Genomic DNA, 22,685 nt, shown 5'->3' with positions numbered 1-22,685 from the left:
ATATTTATATATATATATATATATATATATATATATATATATATATATATATATGTTTTTGTTGTATAATTGTAGAAAAAGTGCTCTCTGCCCCGGCTCACACTCGTCCACATAGAGTACGCAGACAAGCGCTGAGGTGTCATGGGACTGTGGGATTCTCATCTGGCATCCTTTAACGGGCCTGAAGAGTCCTCAGTGCTGTGGGGGCTCAACTTCTAACCCCAGGAAAGCACCAATAGACCCTGCAGGCCAACTTCAAAGGGCCGGCACATCAAACGAAACCGAGCGCATCGATGGTCAGCTGGATAAAAAGAGAAAAAGGAGCCCTCCCATTTGTCAGTCCAATGACTTATACGCATTTTCTCCCCATTAAAGCAGCCGTTCTGTGGAGGGAGCGCCGGGGGTGGCGGTCAAAGCGCCGCGGCCTGCGTGTTTGAACATGAAGCGTCGCCGGGTGCAGGCTGCAGAGCTGCAGAGCTGCAGAGCTGCAGAGTCAGGAAGTGCTCATGTGGAATATGAAATGTTATGTCATGAACAGAGGCTTGCCCCCTCCCCCCCAAAAACAGATAAAGAAAACATCTGTCTATCTGTTTTATTCTCTATCTTTTGCCCCCGTTTATCTCCGTACAGCCCCCCTAACCCCCCCTCCCCTTTACCCCCCCCCCAACCCTGACGCTAGCTTGTCTGAGTGGCCTTTTGCCATGCATTCCTCCCTTCCCTGTTTGGCCTCTGTCTCAGGAAGTGGCCCAATTAGTGGATAAACACCATGGAGGAGATGGGGAGGAGGGGTTGGGCAACCCCCCCCCCCCCCCCCCCCCCCCACCACCACCAGCGTCTATGGCACTACTCTGTCGACAGGACCGATGAAGAGGAGCGGGGGGTCTGGGGGGGGGGGGGGGGGGGTTAGAGCTGTGGGTTGCAAGCGGAAGACCAACAAATAAATGAATAACTCAAACTGCCGGTCATAATGAGAACGATGCAACGTGAAAGTCACTCCAATTAGTTTCAACAAACAAGTCGGTCACGACTGATTAAGAGCCGGATGCTGCTTTTCAATACTTCCAATAAAATGAGGCAGGATTGTTTTAATAACTCTTTTATGGCCAGGGTATTTTAACCCTGTTTAACCTTTTCCATTTCAAAATAGTAATCTTTTGATTTGAGAAAAGCTAACAATCTTTAACTTTTTATTTTATATACTGTTTTTATTGCTAAAGAAAACTATTATAAACTATTATACTTGAATGGTTGGATTATCAAATGTCAGCAGATATGTATTCATCGCTCTGTGTTTTCGTGTTTCCCTCAGTACGTCGACATGAATCTGTTTCTTTCTGGTGACGATCAGCTCTTGATTTGCCTTTCCCGTTTTGATTATGCACTTATCGGCCGGGTTCGCCTCCAGTGACGTGGAAAACGTATTTGCGGTTCGAAGCATCCGCAGATTGAATAATGAAGACTGTCGACATCGTAGCCTCGGGACAGGAAGTCTTAATTAGCATGTTTATGATCAACTCAAACCGCATATTTTAGACTTGTTTTCCTATCAGGTTTTGATGTAGTAGTTTCCTTTTAACGAGAGCTTTCCTGACTTTGGATAATCTTTTCCAAACATTTGCTCTTTGGCGCCTCTGCTTCATTTATGATCACCGTGGAGAATCCAGAAAATCTCATTTCTGTGGAACCAAATCTCCCGGTTGTTGTGCGACTGTGCGGTTTACGGGTCAAACGCGCCACTGGGTAAGAGACTCAATGTACAGTTATATAATCACATCGGGTTCCTGTGCACTTCTCCTCCCCTCAGACTGCAGAGGAATGCTTTTTGGCATTTAGTGAAGTGTGATTTACAGGTGACACTGACTCGGTGTGTGCGCATGGCTAAACTCAGGAAGCACTTAGTTTGACATATGACACTCCCATGACCCCGAGCTAGGAACCAGAGTCTGCTTAGCATGTGACAACTCCCAGCGCTTCAGAAGCTCCTCGCTTGAATCTTCTTCTTCAACGTGAGCGTCGTAAAGAGAAAGATGCAGGCAGCTCACTGCACTGCATTAAACACGCAGTTTGATCTTGTTTTATGACTCAGACTCTAGCTTATAGAACATATTCAAACAAGTTGATTTCTGTTGAAAAATGATCTGTCCTACATTGGCAAAGTTTTCCACTACTTTAAAGAAAACAAGGATTTTTTTAGGACTGTAATAACTTTAATGAAGTCCCTCAGTGTGGACGGTGCTTAGCAGGGCCCTCTTACAGCCTCAGAGACTTAGGTTCAGGCTCCAGCTCTGTACATTTGATACTTCCACTTGGAGCTGTGGTCCAGAATCATATCATTTATGTGTTTTTTGCCGTACAACACACTGAGACGGCATGCCTTGCAAATTGAATTAAAGCAGTACTTTGCTTGTCTGTCTCCTCTCTCTGACTGAACTCAGTGATTTGATTGACTGAGCCCCCCCCCCCTTTTTGCCATATTACAGTTATTTTAACTGGCAAATATGCGCTCTGCATTCCGCCTCCGTCCGTGGTGGCACATGTCGCTCCATTTCCCCGAAACAGTCGGCAAACCAACGGTGCAATTACCGTCCCTATGTGCCCAAACGCAGCCGGAGCCGCCGGTTAGAGAAACAAATGTTATCTGATAGGTACAAATTATAGATGTATGGTCAAATCATACATGCATGTACGACGTTGAGGTTTAAATGCTGATGCGCGTCTGAAAATGTTTGCGTTCTTCTTGAGGACGCAGTGAAGAGGCCCCGTCAGGACGCGTTTCCTCCTCCTCCGTGTTTGAAGTGTGTGGAGCGGAGCAGGATACCGAGTGGCTGTCGGTGTGGATGAATCACTAGAGCGGTGCAGAGATGCAGCAGATAACTGGAAAAGCAGTTTACATGCTGCTTCTTTCACAGTGCACACCTCTGACGTAGAAGTGCTCTTCAGATGTGCTGCATAGATTCAGGAGAACATGCTTTGAACAGCTCACTCATGAAATGTTCTGACTCGGGCTACTCTGCAGAAGAAATACAGTTTCTTTCATGAAAGTGCACGGTCGGTGTAAATGGAGATGTTATTAAAATCAAACAGACTTTTTATGTTCACCAACGTTTCCTCGATCACTAGTGATTCACACTCGTGGCTCCCTGTGGCCTTCAGGGACAGAAGGAGGGAGCGTTAAAGAGAGAGACGGTGTGTTCGAGGGTGTCGGTGAAACTAAACAACCCACAGGATATAAGACGGTCAGGATTATATTATCTAAATTGCAAGAACGCGAGGCTTGAAACAAGATCTCCCAAATTACACATCACAGTGTTTGGTACATAAATAGTCATTTCCGCACTCAGACCAGAAAAAAAATAAATTCATTCCTCCGACTGAAAGAGAGTCCTGGTCGTCAAGCCGAGCTATTTATGGTATGTACCACTTTCCACCCTTCTCTCTCTCTCGCTCTCGCTCTGTCTCTCTCTGTCTCCCTCTCTGTCTCTCTCTGTCTCTGTCTCTCTCTCTCTGTCTCTCTCTCTCTGTCTCTCTCTGTCTCTGTCTCTGTCTCTCTCTCTCTCTCTGTGTCTCTCTGTCTCTCCCTTTCTCTCTCTGTCTCTCTCTGTCTGACTGACTGTCTGTCTCTCTCTCTCTCTCTCTGTCTGTCTGTCTCTCTCTCTGTCTCTCTCTCTGTCTCTCTCTCTCTCTCTCTGTCTCTTGACAGACAGTAAAAGCCACCTCAAGTCGAACTGTGAGCCCAGATTAAGTTTGACAGGCAAATAGCCGCTCTTAGCTCTTAAGACTGCGATGCTTCGTCTGTTGTCATAGCACGGAGCTGGAGCCTCTCACACACACACACACACACACACACACACACACACACACACACATTGTCGTCCCCTCACTGAGAGATTTACGGGGGCTGAAGTGCAGTTACAGTGCAGCGGGGCCCCCGCTGTGGTGAGGGCCGCAGACACAGAGAGGCGGGCCGGGCCCCGGGTTAGGGGCTCTAAAAAGGTTGTAGGTTATAAATACTTGACAGCGCTGTAAAGCTGTCACAGTCTTCCTGCAGCAAGCGTGCACTCACATCTGAACGCACACTTGCGGATACACACACATAACACAACCCGTCCTCAGGCCCCGCCCCCTGCTCTCCGTGTCCCTCCCCATGGAGCGCTGCAGGAATGAGAACATCACAACATTTCTTCACTCGTTGTGAAGATCATCTTGCTGACATTTATTTTGAAGTATCATCGTTTCTTTGAGCTTATTTTCTGCAATAATCCAAAATCAGTGGAAAGATCCCATTGGCTGTTTGTTGAGGGGAGCCGGTGAGATGCAGGAATACGTCATTCCTGCTGCACTTCACTGCCTACTTTGCAGGCAGAGGTTCACTTCCTGTGTAAACAGGAAGTAAACCTCTCGGTGGCTGTCTGTATGTGTGCATGCTATGGAATGATTTTCATTTTATTTCACAATCATGTAGACATTATCCTGACTCTGAAAGCTCTTCTTTTTACTCTTCGGTGCCATTTTAGTGAATGAACACTTCTGGACATTTGGGGCAGGATGCAGCCTTATATGGTGTTGTTGTGGGTGTTGTGCTAATTTACAATTTTCATAAACATGCTCATTTATGCATCCGTGGCATTCATTGTGTTTGAACTCATATGAACCCACCTCACTATATATATAGTAAGTATAGTGCATATATATATATATATATATATATATATATATATATATATATATATATATATATATATATATATAATATAGAGAAAGTTAAGATAATAATACATCAATGATCTTTGATGAGCTCCATTGTCTCCAGACAGAACATCGGCAGTTGAACCTCCCGTGTCAACCTCCCACATACACATCCATCATAATACACAGACCACTCCCCTTTTACCTGACACACTCACACACACCTGCATGGCCCTCGACCAACACATGCAGGTGGTCTGTTGCCGATGCTTAGCCGTGATAACTTGTGTTGTCTGTTGTTTGAGAGAAGAGGTGGACTTAGGACAAACACAGAGACTCTCAGAAGAAGAGGAAGAAAACCCAGAACAGACCAGGACCTGAACCGTGTCGAGCGCTGCTGCTTCTTTTTGGTTTTCTTATGCTTTTACAAAAGGTGGTGGGACAGGAGAAAGGGGACTGACCGGGGGCCGCCCTCCTGCAGGTTTCATCTCACCCCGACCAGGTCTGTGCGGTTCCCTTGAAAGGAAAGTGACGGGATGTCTCACTTTGTTCCCGTTTCTATACTCATTCATTGATTGAACACTTGAAGACACTGAGCAGCTAATTTGACCATCGAGGCACCGTCACCCAAAAATAAAGCGTGTAAAGACCCCGTCCAGTAAATGTAGAGGACTTGACATCCATGGTAGCTGTTCAGGATTCCACACGCTCTACATGACTTCCTGTTTGAGCTCTGTGAGGTGCGGTTTGGGTACGATTATTTTCAATGCCTCAAAAAACCAAGTTGCTTGTTATCCTGCCAACTGTCCAAATCCCCCAAACATTCAGTTTATAATCATACAACAGGATGAATCGCTCATCAAAACCTTTCCTTCTGATTGACTGATCAAGGAACAATGGTGGTGATGTGGCCTCATCGTTCACTGTGAAGAGCTCGACTCCATCGTCGTGCAGCTGAATGGAACCTCCTCTCGTTAGCGGTTAGCTCCGTTGCTGCCATCTGATGTGTTGTTACCATGCAGCGTTATCAGGGATCCACAACCAAAAAGTATTTTTTGCAGATCTCCCGTTTCCTTAACACAGGTAACGATAACAGTACATCTTGAATTCATACTTTGATGTTTAAACAATGTTAACAATACGCCTGAAGAAACAGTCTACTGTTTACAAAGGAGAACGGTTCAGAAGACAACTCACACATTCTTTACATTCCAGACTCTTATTTCCTGTTTATTATGGGCCAGGAATGAGTCGGCCGCTTTGTGAAATCTTTGATCGTATTCGAGTCTCAGTCACTTCAGACGCGTTGAGTTGTTGATGGACTCACTCTGAAACTCACTCGCTTGATTAAAAGATAAAAATGTGTGTCTTCTTGTGGAAGTGATGTGAAAACATCTGCAGGACGAACGCCACGTTGAGTTATCTTCAGTGATTCACCGCTAGTTAGCAAAAAGTCACAAATTAGCGTCGACATTTATTTTAGAAGACCAGTAACTAGAATACGAGAACGCTCCCTCGTGTTTCACTGGGACTTGTTTTGAAATGAGGACCGTGTGCGGGAGCCAATCCGCCTCTCGTGTTCTATCACTAATGACTGAACGCTATAACAGGATATAGGCCTGAACTGATGACTCAGCCAAACACTGAAGTGTCCAAAACATCAGGCCAAGCCCAACATATCAGCAAGAGCTTCTATTTCACCTCATTTCAGTTCATTCAAAAAGGTTGTGACCCTGCGTGTGTTCAATCCCATGTGGAGCCAGCCTGAACACAAAGCAGTGTTGTTACAGTGTTATTACTGTGTTGTTAGTGTTATTATCGTGTTGTTACCGTGTTGTTACAGTGTTATTACTGTGTTGTTAGTGTTATTATCGTGTTGTTACCGTGTTGTTACAGTGTTGTTACAGTGTTATTACTGTGTTGTTAGTGTTATTATCGTGTTGTTACAGTGTTGTTACAGTGTTATTACTGTGTTAGTGTTATTATTGTGTTGTTACCGTGTTGTTACCGTGTTGTTACAGTGTTGTTACAGTGTTATTGCTGTGTTGTTAGTGTTATTACAGTGTTGTTAGTGTTATTACAGTGTTGTTACTGTGTTATTACAGTGTTACAGTGTTGTTACAGTGTTGTTACCATGTTGTTACAGTGTTATTACAGTGTTACCGTGTTACAGTGTTGTTACAGTGTTATTACAGTGTTGTTACTGTGTTATTACAGTGTTGTTACAGTGTTGTTACCATGTTGTTACAGTGTTATTACAGTGTTACCGTGTTACAGTGTTGTTACAGTGTTATTACAGTGTTGTTACAGTGTTGTTACAGTGTTGTTACAGTGTGAAGTTGATTTATCAGATATGTGACATCATAATGAGATGTATAGTGGCTGTATCCGGTGGATTCAAGGGGAAGAGATGGAAACAAAAGCCTCATACTTCAACATGTTGTGTTTTAAAATTCACTTCATCTCAGTGAAACGTTGTCCAGCCTCTGATTGTGTTGAGCAAGACTCAGAAGACATGAAGTGTGTTCACGTCTGTGAAAGTTGAGTTTATCAGAAGAAGATAAACCTCAAACTACCGTTCACCCATTTCCTCATTCACTTATCTTTTTCTGCTTCTGCCTATCTCATTCCTCCCTCTCTTCTCTTATTCTCTCTCTCACACACACACACACACACACACACACACACACACACACACACACACACACACACACACACACACATCCACATGGGCTCAGAGAAAGAAAGAGAAAGGAGTGAGGTGTAACTGGTAAAGAGGGACATGTACATGCAGCTCCTGGTCTGAATAGCACTTCCTGGCGTGTGAAAGGCGAGCTGAGGAGGGAGGGGAGGGATAAAGGGAGTGAGTGGTGGTGGTAGAGGAGGGGGGGGGGGGGGGGGGCACCTCCTCCTCCTCCTCCTCCTCCTCCTCCTTCTCCTCTTCCTCCGTTCTCCTGCTGCTGAAAGCCTTGTTTGCCATTCTTGCGAGCACCTCTCTGAAAAGGGAGTCAACGGTGGGGGGAGGGAGGGAGGGAGGGAGGGGTGTTACAATGAGCCGAGGAGGACCACATCCGTGTTTGCCAGGTGTTCCCTTTGTGATCCTCACCTTGCACTCAGGCATGGAGAGCGAAACAGAGAGACGGAGAGGAAGGAATACTCTGAGAGAAAGGTGGAGAGAGAGAGAGATAGGGAGGGGGGGGGGCAGAAGAGTGTGTGTGTGGGGAGGCATGGAGATACAACACACACACACACACACACACACACACACACACACACACACACACACACACACACACACACATGCAGAGAAAGAGAGGCGGGGGGGAAAGCCCCTAGATCCCGCCATTCTTTCACAGATAATCTGCAGAAAGGTGCAGCGAACACGAGGCGTGTGCGTGAATGCGTGTGCGTGCATGCGTGTGCGTGAATGCGTGCACACACGTTTGTCTCTGAGGGTGTGTGCCGCCTCGTATTTATTCAGCACAGGTTCACGGCTTTTATGCACGCTATTATGCTCCGGTGATAAAATGCTTTTCCACAGCCCATCGACAATGCCTTATCAAAGCCCTGATCGCAATCCGAGACCGCAACAGCCTGCTAAACCTGAACGCGCGCCGACTACGTGATAACGCCGCTTTCCCAGCCCTCCACATCCTGCGGACCCCCCAAGTCCAGTCAGCTCAAACGTTGTGTATTACTGTAAATGCTGTTACCAAACAGGCTTTTCACAAACTTCTTAACTACACTACAGAGGACATAAATATAGATAATGGGCGCAAATTAAAGCGGGGACCCTCATCTGAGAAAGTTTTGCCCAAAAAGATGCTTATCTCACAAGACTTCTGCTCTTAGAGTGGATTTTTACACGGAATTGCAAGCAGATGGCAGCCAGCAGAGAAGGTCTGCTTGATGCTCTGCTGCAGCATTGTTCCCAGCAGCCTTAAGAGGAGTTGTTTGTGTAATCTTGTAGCAGTAATGCTGGGTAGTTGCAGTAACCGGGGAGCTGTGTTATCAACATTAGTTGCTCTCATGGGCCTCCAAGACGCCGCCTGAAGCTCACATGACTGTTGGAGGTTCTCATGTCCACTTTGACTGCCGACCTGATTTCATAGTCAAGCACACAAACTAGCACTAATAATATAACGTTCTCAGGTCATTATGAAGTTGGCCATTGACCTATTATCATTCCTACTGAAAGAACACTTCAGTATTCCATGCCGCTGTGGTACAGTCGGTCTGTTCATTAAGTTATTTTGAATTCACACTTGGATGAATCAGTAGTTCCAAACCTGACCTCAGGTGGAGGAGCAGAGTCTTGTTGTTGGGAAGCCAGTGACTTTCAGTTTGCGGTTTGTTAGTTTTGAGATTAAGCAGTTGACAGCATGCGAATAGACCAGTTTATCTATCTTTAGAAACTGAGGGTTGTTGTTTTCTTGCCAAAGGGAATCACCTAGATCCGGAGTAGTTGCACAACCAGAGGTGCGGTCAGGTTGCGGATTTCTTACAAAGCAGATGTGACAATAAGTCGAGATACGTTTTTCTTTCATCAACAGCTTCTTTTGCATCAGTTTGATGCACAGATTAGCTGAAAACCTTTGCTCTTTGGCATTTGATAGCCCACTTTGTTCTCTTCTTCTGCAGTTTGACATCACACCTCTTGGGTGTAATCTGTCAGAAGACACTGCGTGCTGAAGACGTGAGTCATGACACATTAACCACGCTGCCAAAAACACTTGCTAACATGGACTTCCTCCGTATTATCCGCGTGGTGTTTTTAAAGATGCCACACACTGCTGTTGCTGTTGCAGTTCTACATATATCTGATCTGTTAGGATCATTAGTATAAAGAGCCAAACTCATCCAGCGTATTTAGGAGTGAGGTGCAAAAGTACGTCAAAGCAGTTTTAACAACAGTCACCTGACTACCAGTGCAGAAGAAGTTCACTCTGCATGTAATAAAAAACAAATCCAGGGAGAAACAAACATAATTGAAGTCACGAGAGCTATGACACAGTAGCCGCAAGATTATTCCTTCTTCTTCACCACCGTGACTGAGTCTGAATGCGTCCGCAGCACCATTCATGTCTAGCAGCCCTGGAGAGCATGATTCAATTACCGGGCAGCTTACTGTAAGACAAATACAGAAATAGACTGGTGGGCGGTGTTGTGTTTCACTCAAGGTCAGGAGACTGTAAAATAATATCCTCTTGTAAAAGGAAGGAGATATTTCTCTGCAAACAGGGCGTTGCTGAGTTGACTGAATGGATAGCACTGCGTATAATGCAATTATTGCTTTGAGATCACTACATGCTTCCTGTCGATGGTCAGCTCTGTGTGATGGATTGGGTTTTATGTCGCCATCGTGCGCTTTCGGTGCCCAGCCCACATGAGCCTACAAATCATCTATACATTGTGTTGCAATATTCCTGAACGCTCTCTGGTACTACGCAAAGTACACGCTGTACAGACAGAACAAGTGTTCACTGTAGTCTAGAAGCGTTGGCCTTATTGCTCTGTACAAAGGCTGGCCTTCTTTCAGAATGTTGTATTATAGTCGTCAGTCAATATCTGATAAAGAATATGTTACGATGAGCACAAATCTGTGCACAAATGTTGTGTAATTTTCGGTAGTTTGCTAAGTAGAAGCACAACCTCAGCACCAAAAGGTGTTACGGTTCTATCGTCAGCCATGTTCAGTAGTTCTTAAGTTATTTGGGATGATTCCTTGGATCTGTCACACTCTAGTTTCTCCGAATGGAGGCCATTTTTTCAGAGATAATTATAAGGACTGTTTAGTTGAGTTGGGCTGTCGGTGGTCTCGGCTGACTGCAAGCACCACAGCATTGATTAACTCTAACTGTCCGCCGGGTTGGTTTTCAGTGTGTGCCGTATATCCGTGTTGATGATGCAGTGATGGCCCCTGACCCTCTGGATAAACCCCCCTATCGGATCTCTTTGCCCCAGTGAAGGGTGCCTAAGCCTTGTGACTGCAGTGTGTTATGCGGCCCGTGGCGCTGACCTGTCAGTCCGTATCCATTTCCAGCATCCAATCTTGTCCGCGAATGGCGGAACTTGCCCCCTCCCCGGCAGTCGCCATGGAGACAGCCAGCCTGACCTGGAATGCTGCTGTTCAGCACTACTGAGGGCTTCGCTCCTCTTTCGGAAGAGCTGAAAGTATCAATTAAGGCAGTACCAGCCCCTTTATGCACACACCCCCTCTCCCCCAGTCTAATAACTCATGCAATCGAAACTCAAGAGGACACCAATTTGACCAGATTCCACTTTCTCAAATTGCAGGAAAACACACTTAACTGATTGGCCCTCCCGACTTGAGAGGGGCCATTGTTGTGCGCCTTGACCCTCCACCCCACGCTCCTCCCCTCACCTTCCTCTGGCCTGTCTCCCCTCCGTGTCACATAACAAGCTAAGAGCACACCTTTTTCCACCAGGCCAGCCGGCCCACAACAGGCAATCCTTTGACAAGCCTGGGGCCTCTTTGGGCATCTGAAGGGCCATTCTCCAGGGTCAGGGACCACAGGGGAAAGTGTGTAAATGATACCTGATGGCATGTAAAAAGATCATGTGAGAGGTCTAGATAGACTGACATACCTGTCCAGACTAGAGTACAAGTGCACCGCGTGGTAAGAGCTGAATTAACTTGGACAACTGTGGGGCCTACAAAAAGACTGCTGTTCTGTACACTTCACAGATGTACACTTTGTAGAGCTCCCCGTCTACAAGACGCAGCCACACCATGAGCTTATGATGCAGGACCCGCCTCTTCTGATGCTGAGAAAGTTCTGCAACTGTTGGGGGACTTTTAGGGCGGTTGCCCACTTTTCCCAATTGGTAATCCAGAGTTGGTCCGATCAACGTGGTTTGAAATGGGAGTGCAAGTATTGCTTGAACAGTCACACATCAGATGTAGCCAGTGTTAATGCAGGTTAGTTTATTTGTTGTTTTTGTTCTGTCAATCACTGCAAGGGAGATACAAAAGGAGTGTTCGTGCCATTCTTCATACCCGATGACAATACCGAACCTCACGTGAAGCCTTTTCTTACCCTATTCTTACCTCTCTGTCGAGTGAACCGGGCACTCCTTAAGTGTAATCTCAAGGAGAAAAAGGGGTTTGCTTTGGGGCGGGACTCCCTTGTGATTGACAGGCCGCTACCTTGACGTTGTCCCAGGTTGGTCTCCATGTTTTTCCAGTGAATGAAATGCATTGTTTAGCAATCGGTGGTACTTAGCTCCACCCTCTCGTGTCACTTCTGGTTGCAAAAAAAACAAGATGGTTGACAATACGATGACTACGTCTACTTCTTGTGTCTATTTTAAACATTGATAATCATACAAACATTGACACTGACTGTACTCCAGGGTTCAGAGGAATAGTCCAATCGTCCGTCTACACCGTTTTCTGTCCGTTCCGGAGTTAAAGACACTTGTCATGCTACATTTTCAGAACATGCAGTTCATCAGATTGGAAAACAGGCCTCAACCGTAAAAAGCATGGTAATGATGCACTCAGTCAACACCTTGAAATGGTCCATTTCTTTTTTTAGATTGCTGTACGGCCAACTTTTTGACTCTTTGTTTGTTGTTTATCTGTGCTGCCATGTCAACCATGTTTGGCGTTATCTATTTTCAACAAACGGTGAAGCAGCAATAGTTGATGAGGGTGTAATCCTAACAACGGCACCCCACAATTATTCCGTTGGCCTGTGTGTGTTTACCTGACGTGATTCACAGAGCTGTTCTGTGAAACCCTGCCAGTGCATCCAGAACCCTTTGAGGTGTATAACTGCATGTGCAGTTACAGTTTGCTTTGGTTTTCAGTCTCTCAATCATCACAGAGAGACATTCCTCAACACACTGTGTAGGAAAGCGCAGTATGTAATTTGCACTGTCTGAAAGAATTATTCAACTCGGCTCAGCTGCTCCAAATCTGATGGGAAGTTCCTAAAAACAGACCGGTGATTTTAGGAAAAGAGGTCAGTGATCACCACATAAATCACCGTACCACGCAAAGGATTGCCCAGGAGCAGATGTGACTTTGGCACTCGGCACAGTATTGCTCTAATGGATAAAAAAAAAGAAAGAAGCCCAACCCTCAGACCATAAACATGTCCTTCCTCAACCCCAAACGGAGGCTACAGCAGCACAGCGTGCCTCCCTCCCTCCCTCCCTCCCTCCCTCCCTGCAGCCCTCCCTCATTCTCTCTGTTTCAACACATCCCTCTCTCGACTTCCTTCCTGCCGCACCCATTGAATTTTAATACCTGCCTGTCATGTTTTCTTCTCTCTCCCCCCCTCTACCTCCCCCCTCCTTCACCAGACCCTTGCTGCGTATCTAGTAATTACCAGAGCACTGAGAAAACCCTTTCATTTAAAGGATTGGCAATTATCTCAGTGGAACACAATAAAATGGCTTCCCCTCAAGAGGAAGGGGAAGTTTGAGCTGTGGTACGCCGCTGCATGTCGCACCGCCTCGCTCTTGAAGTGGGAGCAGAGGTGGAGGTCCTGTAGGAGGTGTATTTTTCTTTCTATTCTTCATCCCCTCCTCCTCAGATATTTGATAATCAAACAGTAAGCTGGGAACAACGTGGGTCAAGTGGTGGGATTTTATTGCCCTAGATTTGTTCCTTCTAGTTGTTAAGTCGCCACTCTTAAAATATGAACGCAGCTTAAATTGAAAAAGGATGAAAATGCAACCTTTAGCCAGCCTTGATTTAAAACGGTGGCCTGCTGCTCACATCCAGGGGGATCTGTAAAGTTGTTCAGGCCATTGTAAACAACACTGCTGTGGTGCTGTGGGGAGAGTTTGATCCTAACACCGCAGTGGAACCAACACCACCGTCAGGTAGATCATTTGGTTTTACTCTGACAAAGCACCAAAACAAAGAGGCAGCTGTTTTTAGTGTTTCAGGCTGTGTAAGTTTAGAATGTTTGACTTAGTTCATAGAAGACTTGCTCAGTGTGATCACTTAGCCAGATGTGATAATGCAGCTAGTTAGCAGCTAGCATTGATCGGAGCAACGGTTTATCACATCGTGAGGGTTGAAGACAACTTGTGTTCCATTGGTTTAAGTGGTCAAAGATGACCCTGATTCCAGTGCCTTTACTCAGCGTAGTTACTGATACTGAGCACCCAGTGCCAGAGCTCCTACAATCTGTATACTTCACTACAACTCAATGAAGTCATGTTTATGTCAGCTAACACGAGGCCAAGTGCTGCTGTGTCCCTGTGACTGAATAAATGTAACAGAAACGATACCTTTTTATAATGTACATGCTGTATTAATCACGTATTAATGTCACGTTATGGCCACTACCAGATCCAAGTCAAGGCAATTTTAGCCCAGTATTACAAATTTGCCTCAGGGGTCTTTACCATCTCTACAGCCTAAACACACACACACACATATATATATATATATATATATATATATATATATGACATGTTATCACTCGCTGCTTCACCTGTCCAAGTAAAGGCGTGTCCGTTAACTTTTACTAGAAGAACTGGTTGAAGGAAGAGACCACCTCATTGGTCAGAGACCACCTCATTGGTCAGAGACCACCTCATTGGTCAGAGACCACCTTATTGGTCAGAGACCACCTTATTGGTGAGAGACCACCTTATTGGTGAGAGACCACCTTATATGTGAGAGACCACCTTATTGGTCAGAGACCACCTTATTGGTGAGAGACCACCTTATTGGTCAGAGACCACCTTATTGGTGAGAGACCACCTTATATGTGAGAGACCACCTTATTGGTGAGAGACCACCTCATTGGTCCCTGCCAGAGTTCAGCAGCATGTCGTCCCGGCGTTGAGCGTTAGCTTTGTGTTTTTTCACAAGCGCCTCGGTTCTGCTTCGACCCGCCTCGCAGCCCCACCTGTCGTTTATTTTGCCGCCAGCTCAGAGAGACAGAGAGAGAGAGAGAGTAAGAGAGAGAGAGAGAGAGAGAGAGAGAGAGAGAGAGAGAGAGAGAGAGTTTGGCTGGAACAGCTGGTTGCCCTGGTTACACGTGGATTGGAACAGGACCTGGTCTATCCGTGTCAGTCTGCAGGCAGGATCTGGGCCATGCCTTGTGTTAACAGATTATCTGATTTCCATTCAGACGGCTCGGGTATCGGCCCCACTCCTCCGCTCTCTGGAAAAGCGACCCCGGCCAGCCTCGTTGTGAAAGCCCCCAGAGCCCTCCTCTCTTCTCCCGTTTCCTGTCTTAATTACGCTCTCCTTTGTGCCGCTGTGGTGTGTTTTTTTTTCCTTCCTCCCCTCCTCCTCCCATTGCCTCCCCCCTTCTACTTCTCTTGATCCCTCATCCCCTCCCTTCTCACTGTCTGTCTCTCTCGCTCCCTTTTTTTTGTGAAGAGATGAGGACCAAGATTTTGAAGTTTGAAGTCTGTTACGGGGACCGTCCTTGGCTCCCCCCCCCCCCAACCCCCAACACCATCCACAACCCAGCTCCCCTTCTCCCCTCCACCGTCTCTCCACCTGAAAGGGAATACTGTGTTTTCGATGCATAAAAGGCTTGGCGCTGTCAACGGGATGAATCCACCAGGGCCCATGGAAAACATACTCAGAGCTACAGCTACAGTTTCTCTGAAAGGGGAGAGAGGAGGAGGAGGAGGAAGAGGAGGGTGGATGGGTGAGTGAGGGAGGCAGCTGGAAGGGATTACTGTGCAGTTTCACAGGCAGCACAATTACAAACATACCAAGTGTTAACTTGGCTGTGCAGCATAACACCAATGATGATGCTTTGGCTCTAGAATTGGGACAAACTTTTGTTTTTGGGAGGTGTGTGTGTTTGCACATGTGTGTGTTTGAAGCTTCCCCTTGTGTGCAGAGCTACACACAACTCCTTGAATCCCTTTCTGCAGCTACACTAAAGGGAAGAAAACAAGGGCAGAAATAAAATGTGGAGGTGTTGTAAACACAATGGGCATGTAAACCAAGTGGGCACCTCTGCTGTGACAAAAACAGGTTTGTCGCCGTCCTGCACCGGATCCGGTTACCGAGCCGGGGCATCGAGGCGAGACCGAGAGAGGGTGACCTTGTCTGTGGCGAAATCTGACACAGGTTTTCACATGCTGGGTGGGGGTTTCTTTCTCTGTCTCGTTATCTCCTGCAGTAGGTGGCTAATTGCTTTGATGCTGTAGATTACATTTAACTCGCAGCTCTCGGTGTTCGCGGTGTGCAGTGCAGTAAGACGTAGAAGCCCTTTGGGTTGAACTGTATTCACATTTCACTACAAATATACCACTTTGTGTTTCCACTGACACGGGATGCAGATTCTGACCTGATGTACAAAACCAGCTAAATAAACCTGAATAATCCCAAAAGAATTATGATTCATGGCTCAGAGACAAAGTCAGAGAGATGTCCATAGAGAAGGACAATGATTGGAGTGATTCATATATGTTTTAAACAGCCACAGAAGCATTAACAATACTCTACACAATGGGTCCTGAAATAACCGTGTTGACGGAGCTTTATAGTCTAGCGCCACCTTTAACCCCACATTTCCAATTTTGACACAATAAGCACAGGTTAGCACAACAACTTGTGCTAACCTGTGCTAACCTCATCTTTAAAGCTAAGGAAGAGAAAGCCCATTAACTTACAGTAAACAAACTTAAGAACCAACAAGCTAATGGGGCTTAGCAACCCGTGTTAATGTTAACTTGTAGCTGCTATCTGCTGCTAAGGCTAACGTTTGTTTAAACAAGCTGTTGGGCTCACTACATTCACAGCAGGAAGGTGATGGTTAGGTGACAACCAGAGAGACCGTCTGTTGAATGTTAAGACAGAAGAGCTAACTGCTGCCGTCCAGGAGCTTCCAATATGGCTGCCGAAGAGTTGACCCAAATAGAATGAGAGACATTTTCATTCAAATCAACGTAGCAGGAAGATCAGAGCGGCGGCCATTTTTATGGGAGACTGTTGCCATTGCAAAGAATTGTGAGCATTGCAGCAGGATAACTCATTCTATTCCTATGGTCCCTGCACAGTGGGGAGCGACATGTTTCTTTCAAACTAGTCTATTCAAACAGCGGTTAGTGTACTGTAAGAATAAGGGAAGCGTATTTTTATACTCTTATTATAATATCTTTAAATCAAAGTAGCACTCTGCTGTCAACTGTGTAAAAGGTGTCACGATGGAGAGAGAGAGAGAGAGAGAGAGAGAGAGAGAGAGAGAGAGAGAGAGAGAGAGAGAGAGAGAGAGAGAGAGAGAGAGAGAGAGAGAGAGAGATGCTTTGGCAATACTGTTTCTAAACTTTCATGCCAATAAAGCTATTGAAATTGAATTGAATTGAGAGAGAGAGAGAGAGAGAGAGAGGAGCATCACCCTTTTCTTATCGGCTCTATGTCTTATTCCAGCATGGGATATTGTCTATTAACACGCCTTGTATCTTCTGTCTGGCAACACACACACACACACACACACACACACACCTACATGTAGAGACACACACTCCCGTCTCTCACCCTGGCCCAGCCTCAGCTCAGGACGAGGGTAAACAAGCTAATGTTTAGATTTCACGGAAGTGGAAACTTATCCGGTCGAGTCTGCTCTGTCACTCAGCAACGCGCCTGTTTATGTTTGTCTCTTTGGTAAGTATCTGTGAGTAGCGGCATATGTGAGCATTCAAGTGTGTGTGTGTGTGTGTGTGTGTGTGTGTGTGTGTGTGTGTGTGTGTGGTGAGCATGTGTTGCACACATTCCTTAATATTGAGCCTTAAACTCACAGAGGGGAGTTGCAAACAGGTTGTCGGTGTCCTCCACGGACATTGAGCCGGGCCTCGTGACGATGATCGCCATGGAGGTGTTGATAACAGGACAGGTGACATATAGCTGGTGTTGATTCTGTTATGAGACCCTATAGTGCTGGAACGATCACAATCTGGACGTGCACTGATCTTTAGACACATTGATTAAGGAGAGCTTGGCCTTCAGAACATCGGCCGTTTGTTTTCAGGGTAATGGCCTGTAGGAGGTAGGAGGTACGTAGGAGGTAGGTAGGAGGAAAGGTAGGAGGTAGGTAGTAGGATAATGTCAGACAAATGGACTTTCGGTCCATTTGATGAGATGTTTTTCGGACTATTGGGCTTTCGGAATGACTCGCCGTCAGAACAATGGCCTTTTTCTTCCACCAACATACAGCCTTTCAGAATATGTGATACAAAGCAGGCTTACAGATCTTTGACTTTTAAGAGTGCTTTTGCAGGATTTTCGTTGTCATTGGTTTCTATTCATTTCTCGGTAGTATAGTGAATAGTGAAGGTGAATTTCTCTCACTTGAGGTAATGTAATTATCTTTCCTCATGCAAATGTTTAGCATCTACAAGTGGATTTTAAGACGATGTAGGAGTCAAAGAAAACCCACGACTGTCTTCAAATTACAGAAAAACTAAATACAATTCTGGTACAAGCCTTTGTAAATGAACAGCTTGAAGTTATGAATATTTTATTTGTAGCAACATGTGCAAAAACATGGTTAAAGTCCTTTGATGAATCTCTAACTTGTGGCTCTGTCAGATTCTTCACAGCAATAACCCTGAAGTCCTCTTTCTTCTTTCTTCCCACCACTACATGAAGTGGACGACAAGGGCTGTCAGAGAAACACAAAGCTCTCAGGATTGCGTGTTAGGAGCCGCCTGAATGGCACCGGGCCTAACGAGAGCCCGGCAGGGACCCCGAGGTGGGCCTGGCACCTGCAGTCTGTGTCTGGGGGAGGAGGTGGGCTCTGTGTAGGAAGGAGTTTCTACAAGTCGTAACCTAAACTCTCTGTCTCACTAAAACCACAGTTTGACTTTGTTTAACAGAATGAGTTGGAATCATAACCACATGTGCAACGATTATTTGATTAATATTTTCTGAATGAGGTTCATTTGTCTTCACTGAATATCTGTGTTTGAGGCTGTTGGTGGGACAGACTTCCTGAACTTAAGATGGACATTTGTTCACAGTTTTATAGACTGAATGATTAATTGATTACCAATGGCATTGATTAATAGATGAAAATACTCATTCATTATCAGATTCTATGATGAACTGAAAGCAGCTGTGAAGTCCTCTGATCCCATCTCTCCTCTGTTTGAATCACATATTTTAAATGAAATCATTATTATTACTCTGGTGCCATGATGTGATTATAATACTTGATTGATGGAAAGTCTATTGACCAAAAACACTGTTAATGAATATCTATCTATATCTATATATATATATATATATCTATATATATATATCTATATATATATATATATATATATATATATATATATATATATATATATCTATATATATATATATCTATATATATATATATATATATGTATAGAGAGACAGATTGTTCTATATGGGTGACAGTGGCACTAAAAGCTCAGAGTGATGAGCGCATCAAAGGAGGAAGATAATCAGAACGACCGTTGGAGGGAAAGATGGAGGTCACCGGTTGTTTCTGACGATTTGTCCGAGGCAGCGACTCCACCGGGGAGTTTGGAAGTTGCCCACAAGCTCTGGAGCAGATTATGGAAACCAGACCTGGCGAGTTTACACCGAACGCAAGGCCCCGTAGAATTAAACTGCGAACTGCGGACAGCTCGCAGGAAACACCTCTTTGTAAAGCAAACATACATTTATTTTATGGCAGCCGCTTTACTGCTTTTTTTATTTTGGGCTCCAATGAGTTGACATTTCAACATGGCCTCGGTCTAATTTCCTCTGCTTTTCTTCACCTTTTTTTGTCTGGCGGTCGACCTTCCGCCCGCGCGCACACACACACACACACACACACACACACACACACACACACACACTCTCTCTGCCTACCTATTCCTATCAAAATAAGGCTGCTATTTTGGCAGTGGCCATTTTTATTTTCGTGGAGGTGTGAGGGCCAGCCAGTCGGGGTTGTTTTGACAGATTCAGGGACTTTATTGCGGCCCCCGGGGCAGCTGTAGGGGTGTGAGCGACACCCCCCCCCCCCCCCCCCCCCCCCCCCACCACACACACACACACACACACACACACACACACACACACACACACACACACACACACACCCATTACCACCTTACCCTCCACCCCCGACCCAAAAGGAGAGCAACACAGCTGCTGCTACTTCTTCTCCCCCTCCCACCCCTCATCTCAGCCCCTTCACCTGGTCTCCATATGATTGTGACCCTCAAACACACACACACACACACACACACACACACACACACACACACACACACACACACACACACACCATAAAAGGTAAAAGAGGTGTGACATCTAATTCGGTAATGACCCTGCGCTCAGAAACACCCACCCTCTGACACACACACACACACACACACACACACACACACACACACACACACACACACACACACACACACAACTCTGTGGTCCTGCCAGGATTAGAGTCTGACTCCTGCTGGGGCCACACATGCTAAAAATGAAAATGTGTAAATTCATGACACTGTAGGACAAAAACAAACACCAAACTGTGCATGTGTTACAGGAAACAATTGGGTTTTTTTCACAGCTTTGAACTTTTTCCCGTAAACAGTTGTTGCAGCAACAATGTCCTCACAAAGTTAATTGAGTCACAGCGATGTTGCCAAAAGGGTTTAGAAACACAAACGCAGTTTAGCCAGACTTAACGAAGAAACGTCCAGTTAGGTTATCATGAGCATCACTGCCGTCGGTTCAGGTGCCCTCACCTTCAGTTTTAAATGCAAAGACAGGGATCTAGATAATCTGGGTTGGGGATTGTCTCACATCTGTATTTGCTCTGTCGGTTGTAATAACGCAGATGATCAGATGATCCTCTTATGAAGGCATTCCTGTAGAATAAAGTGGGATATCTGAAAATGTATCCATTCATGTTGCTGTAAAGCACTTTAGTTAAATGTTTAGAATTCTTTAAATATTAAAAGTATAAGAAAGAGAAATCCGTTTGATGATGTTCCTCCACAGTGACATGAATCTGTTTTAGGAAACATCGTGTGATTCACTGCATGTTGTAGGGAGATATGAACTATTGTACAGTCGTAGTAGTACATTTCTAAAAACAAATATCACCTGTTCAAATGGTTTGCATCTCATTATGAAAGTAGTACTACTTAGTAATGTAATGTAATGTAAAGTACAGTAGTACTCTGTGCTTCCTCCTGGCTGTGCAGAGCATGTGGACAGTATGGGGTTAACAGAGCCAGAGTTATTTGGTTCTTGGACACGGTGGCCTCGGCTGCCGGATGCAAGTTTGACTCAAGGGCAAAATCCAGAGTGAAAGCCTCTCATGTTTTTGACTGGTTGCCAACTCTGCTTTTCTCTCTCTCTCTCTCTCTCTCTCTCTCTCTCTCTCATCCCTCTCTCTCCATTTTGCCGTTCCCTCCCCTCTCTCTCTCTCTCTCTCTCTCTGATTTACTCTCTCTTTCTCCCCTCTCTGTTCCTCTAATGCCCTCCCACATCAGAATCAGGACTGACGTAGAGCAGGTCCGGTGTCCTTCTGAACACAGCATGGACTCACCCAAAGTTATGTTACCTCATAAGGAAGACGTGTGCAAAACTTTTCAGTTGACAGATTCTAACTCAAGCCAACATATGTGCATTAGAAGGAACTGAACAAACAAAATCCAATTTGGGTTCAGCGCGAAATGGGGTTTGCCTCCAAAAAGCTTCACATTAAAATGAAAAAGATGATTGGAGCAGAAGCTGAATGATGTATCAGAAATGATATGATCGCTCGCATTAGACTGATCAATAACTTCAGGTCATGGTTAGGTCATGGATCTTCGTAGTGTGTTGAGCACAGAGACTCTTCTTTCGGGTCATGGATTATGCAAAAATAGCACATTTCATAGAAGTGCCACGAGTGTCGTAGGGTTGCACAATCGACGTAAGGATTCTCAGGTATGAAAACAAATGATGCAGGAAACCACCCTGGTTCTGGATTCAAGTGTATGGGCCGAGTCTGTCGGTGCCTGAAGACCTACGTCACTGAGGTCGAGAAAATGAAATCCATCAGGGTACGACCGTGTTGTCCATCGGCTTGTACTGTCACTGATTTAACAGCAAAGTCGACTACCGTTGAACTACAGAATAGCTATAATACTATAGTAGTAGTACTATAATAGTGTTGTATTTAGCGAGTACCCGGTGTTCAGAAGTCAACCTCTCTGACCTTTCTGTGAGCGTTTTGTTCTCATCGCGTTCTCTGCATTTTTCAGTTTGTTGTGCGTTCTGCGTGAATCCAGGGTGGCCCATCTCCGAGTCGGTATGACTCACCGAGACCTGCGAGGATTGCGGGCTGACAGGTTAGGAAACCACATACAGCGAATAGCTTCAGGCGGGGAACAAAGTCAACTCACGTCTCCTCAGGCAAGCCGCTCAGTCAGCCAGACGGCCTGCTGTCATCCTGCACGTTGGAAAAAGCACCAACAAAGAGGAGAAAGACTTCAGCAGATGTGCAGGGAAGAAGTTAGTCATCGTGTTCAGTGTCATGGACCGAGTGTTTCCTTTCATTTAGCGTTTGATCTGAGGCGAGTGTGAGCAACGAGGCAGATCGGATCTTGATTTGGCCGCGCCGCGTCTCCGCTCCCATCTAAGAATACGACACCTGAAATGCGGAGGCGTCCGTTTGTAAACAGTTTGTAGACGTAGCTCAGAGGAGGTCAGACTGAAGCTGGCCAAGAATGTGCTCAGCAACAACGCTCCAAGGAGAAGATTCCCAGCATTCCTCGCTGGTTAGGGAGAGGTACCGGCCTTCGCAGATAGGAAGTCGTCTGTCATTAGGGGGTAATCACTTCTCGAGGAGGATTGCAATGCCTGGAATGATTACTGTTGTTATCGGCAGTGAAACTTGCCGCAAAGAGAGCGAGAGCGGATGACTCTCTGTGTGTTTTGATCAGCTTGACTGATCCAGTGCTTGTTTTTCACCACTTTCTCACCATCGCACCAGCCGGCTAGTTCACAGCGCAATCAACCACATGTAGTG

The 22,685-nt window shown here is 45.6% G+C and overlaps 1 protein-coding gene across 1 annotated transcript in view; it reads left to right on the top strand.

The window, feature by feature from the left end:
- Positions 1-3,342: 3,342 nt before the first annotated feature.
- The window catches only part of LOC137868492 (ATPase family gene 2 protein homolog A-like), a 39,879-nt gene continuing 20,536 nt past the window's right edge, over positions 3,343-22,685 (top strand). Inside the window, exon 1 of the mRNA XM_068705296.1 lies at positions 3,343-3,410. Within this exon, the coding sequence (XP_068561397.1) occupies positions 3,408-3,410 (3 nt within the window). The 5' untranslated portion in view covers positions 3,343-3,407. The remainder of the gene's footprint in view (positions 3,411-22,685) is intronic.

Source organism: Cebidichthys violaceus, unplaced genomic scaffold (assembly GCF_023349555.1).
Source record: "Cebidichthys violaceus isolate CVI_PGR_0920_01 unplaced genomic scaffold, fCebVio1.0.p SCAF_113, whole genome shotgun sequence".
Classification (NCBI taxonomy): Eukaryota; Metazoa; Chordata; class Actinopteri; order Perciformes; family Stichaeidae; genus Cebidichthys; species Cebidichthys violaceus.
This window is presented reverse-complemented; position numbering and strand designations above follow the sequence as displayed.